The sequence below is a fragment of the Amborella trichopoda genome, chromosome 7 (assembly GCF_054954075.1).
Source record: "Amborella trichopoda isolate Santa Cruz 75 chromosome 7, AtrichopodaSantaCruz75HAP2 v2.0, whole genome shotgun sequence".
NCBI classification, from domain to species: domain Eukaryota; kingdom Viridiplantae; phylum Streptophyta; class Magnoliopsida; order Amborellales; family Amborellaceae; genus Amborella; species Amborella trichopoda.
In genome coordinates this window covers 37,109,649-37,113,254 of record NC_142342.1, presented here as the reverse complement: position 1 = coordinate 37,113,254, position 3,606 = coordinate 37,109,649, and the positions used below count along the sequence as shown (strand labels likewise).

The window sequence follows — 3,606 nt, the reverse complement described above, 5'->3', positions numbered from 1 at the left end:
AAATGGACGGTTCGGATAATATTTTGGAAGATGTACTAGTTTTGGACCTCAATTCTCTTTTCTTCTCCATATCTATACATATCGATGTCAGAGATGATCAATTAGATGTTTTTCCAACGTCAAAACAACATTTTTTATGGATTTTAGAGATGCATATTAATTCTACATATGGAAATCTATCAGGTTCAACTTTTAAGGCATTATTTTCTGAGCCACATACTGAGTGTGTTTAACTTTTTTTTCAATTTTCAAATTTTGAGTAAATGGAAAAAGTACTCCTGTGGGAGCAGAAAATATGTATATAATTGTTTTTTTGGTCCATTGTACATCTTGAAGTGTGTATTCATATCTAAGGGCTAATGTGGCCAGCCCAAACACTATGTTGCCAAGTGTCACTCTACCATAGGCTGCATCAACTATAAAAGGCACTCCACTTAGGAGCTTTAGCAACAAAGCCAAAGATGGTGCTCAATACTAAGCTACTGGTGTTGCTTCTTGGGGTGTTTGTTCTCTCCACTTACTCAAATGCTGAGTTTGAGTTTGAGGAGATGAAAAAACCCCCAGGTCACAAGCCTCCAGTATACAAACCACCTCCAAAGCATAAGCCACCCCATAAGAAACCACCACCTCATGGTGGCCACCCTCCTAGTGAGGAAGAAAACACTCGGGATGAGCTTCTCTATAAGCCACCTCCAGTGCACAAGCCCCCAGTTAAGAAGCCACCAGTCAAGAAACCTCCTCATGGCCACTACCCCGGTCACCCTCCGAGCAAAGAAGATGACGAAGCCAAGGAGTCCCTCGCCTCCTACAAACCACCACCAATGCAACGACCTCCGGTGAAGCCTCCCCCAAAGAAGCCGCCACCCCACTACAAGCCGCCCCCTTATCACAAGCCACCATACTAAGAGAACCAATCACCATGCATCCATGTCTAGTTTTCTGCCTAAGCCAGTGCAGCAAATAAAAGTGTTTGTCTCTCCAAGTTATTAAGCAGTATTTAGAGTTTTAAGCCACTAGGTTTCTATATAGGTCATTTTGAGCTTTGAATAAGAGGAAACAATGATAATGATGTTGTTATGGTCTTTGTGTTGTCCACCCTTGTATGAATAAGTATAGTTTTGTATGAGAACTTGTGTTGCATTCCATATTTGCATACTTTTCAATATTTAAGTTTTCTAAAACTGGTTTCTCATAATTTTTGTCCTAATTTCTACCTCATCCACCACGCTCCATTTTTTCACTCTAGAAAATGAATCCATGAAACTCGGATAATATACAAGATAAGGCCAAGAATTACTCACTCCTCGAAATAAATTTCACTAAAATGAATTTGGAGGAAGTGCTTTCTACGCGTTGGGAAACTCCTTTTAACTTTTGTATGAAATTAAAGTAAATAATGAGAATTTAGAGTTCAACAACTAAGAGATGCAGGTGGCTAAAACCTCATTAAAAAAAGAACAATTGTTTTATGTGGGCTGGACCGTGTTTCTACAATATGCGGTCCAGAGGTATAAAGCATCCATCTTAATGATGGATGCAAATAGGCGGTCCATCTAAAAACAATTGTAACTAACGGTCCAAAATTTTTTCTTGATATAATTATTATTTTTAGTTTTCAAAATTTATTTATTTTTTTCATATTCATGATCTCCATATTGAAGATTATATATTCTCTAAAAATTAGGATCAAATTATATTTAAAATATATATTTATTGCCAAGCGTGCATTTCTACTACTATATGTGGGCTGGCCGCATGCTAACCGCATCGTTAAAAATAAATAAATAGTATAGCCACATTGATTTCCTCATTTGTAGAGATCAAATTAGATATGGCACTATGATAGTGACTTAGTTTCTCTTTTATTTTGAAAAAAAGAGGGGCGATTGGAAGAGGAAGGCACTGAAGTCCTATATCAGGATAACGAGTCGTTGCATGATTTGAACAAAAAAAGAAAGGTGTCTTAGTGTTTCTTATACCTCATGACAAGATACAAAGTCTCTTTTTCTTTCTCTCCTCTCTAGGCTGGCAATGGCGCCGCGGCTAGGCTCCGCGCCACCCCGCTTGGCCACAAATTGTAGCCCTATGGCTGGGCTAGGGCAAGTGCCGGCCGAGCTCTCGTTTTCTCTCACGTTTATGTTTTCTTCATTTGTTCTTGGCATGACGGAGCCAAGCTTGGGCCAGCCCCTTTAGAGACAAGACCTAGGGTTAAGACTGGCCTAGCCCCGCCCAGCCCATTACCACCCTTGCTCTCCTATATAAATTGTAGAGATAGAGAGTCGAATAATAATGGGGCATAAAATGAGAAGAATAACTCGTTAACTTATTTCTCTTTGATATACTTTTCCCACTATTGTCATTGAGATGACACTTAAGGGGTAACACATCTTGGTGTCATTTGGAATGATTGATTGGGAAGAATTAGACATAATATAGAGCCAAAAGGTTACTTCCTGCGGACCCTACTGTATACTTACTCTAATCGGTGATATTATATAGATAAGAGGACGAATTCAACTCCATATTGTAGGGACATCACCTCCTCAACCCACCCACCATCCTCAGAAAGTAAAAGATTTCACATATCCTATGTATGTGTGAAAAGATTTCATGAGTCTTCGAATGAGTTTTGGCCCAAGAAAGAAAGGTGTCTTAGTCTTGTTATATTTCGTCCGCAAGGAGCCGCACATCATGACAATATACAAAGTTCTCTCTCTTATTTTGGGAGTATAGTTTATTTCTACTCCCTCGGTCAAAAGGCTTATTTAAGAGATTTTTTTTTATCTAAAATTTTGAGAACCACGTAAGAACTACTAGATGATATTTCTTATAAAAAGAATCGAAATTTGAGCTCTCTGACACTTAGATTTCGTCATTTAAATATGAGATTGTATACAATGAAACTATTTATCTTTGATACAAAGTAGCCACAATTCTTTACAATCATTTGATGTGAAATTTGATAGCGTCGATGTGTCACAAAGTTCGAGAAAATTTCTTTTGAAGTTTATGCTTGGTCAATGGAATAATTGTAGCCACTTAATTTCACATCCAATAGTTAAGATTAATGTGACCACCTTGTATCAAAAGTAAATGGTCTTATTCTATACTTTTTCCTTTAAATATTAGATTCTTTGTATTCAATTTGGATGAGATATTACAATTAGTATTTTATTTTTCTTTTGAGATTAATATACGAGTTAAAGAGGTTACATATCTAAAATTTAATATCCTAAAATTAGTTCTAGGAAAGGATTTACTGGAGGGAGTAAATGAATATTCTATTTCCACTTGAGTAGAATATGTTAAGTCAAAGTAGAATGACAATGGGGCACAAAAAATTAGAAGACTAATGCGGCATTGTATCACCGTTTTCTTCCTCTATAATTCTCCTAGACTTTCCACCCTTTCCTTATCCTTTGGTTACTGCTTTCACTGACATGATGGCCAAAAAGATTGATTGGTGACATAATGTAGAGCAAAGAGGTTACGTGTTCCTGTGGACCATACTGTAGGTTCACTCTCTTCGGTGATGTTACATGTAGTATGTAAGAGTACATATTGAACTCCATATTTTAGGGACATCATCTCCTCAACCTAGTAAAC

At 37.3% G+C, this 3,606-nt stretch overlaps 1 protein-coding gene across 1 annotated transcript; it reads left to right on the top strand.

Annotated features, from left to right (window-relative positions):
- Window positions 1–449: 449 nt before the first annotated feature.
- Window positions 450–1,145, top strand: LOC18422796 (uncharacterized). The gene has a single exon (XM_006827414.4). The coding sequence runs from the start codon at window positions 462–464 to the stop codon at window positions 903–905; it is 444 nt and encodes a 147-aa protein (XP_006827477.1). The 5' UTR covers window positions 450–461; the 3' UTR covers window positions 906–1,145.
- Window positions 1,146–3,606: the final 2,461 nt, after the last annotated feature.

What these genes read in the sequence shown, in the direction of transcription:
- LOC18422796 (XM_006827414.4), top strand. Translation starts at nt 462, where the DNA reads ATGGTGCTCAATACTAAGCTACTGGTGTTGCTTCTTGGGGTGTTTGTT.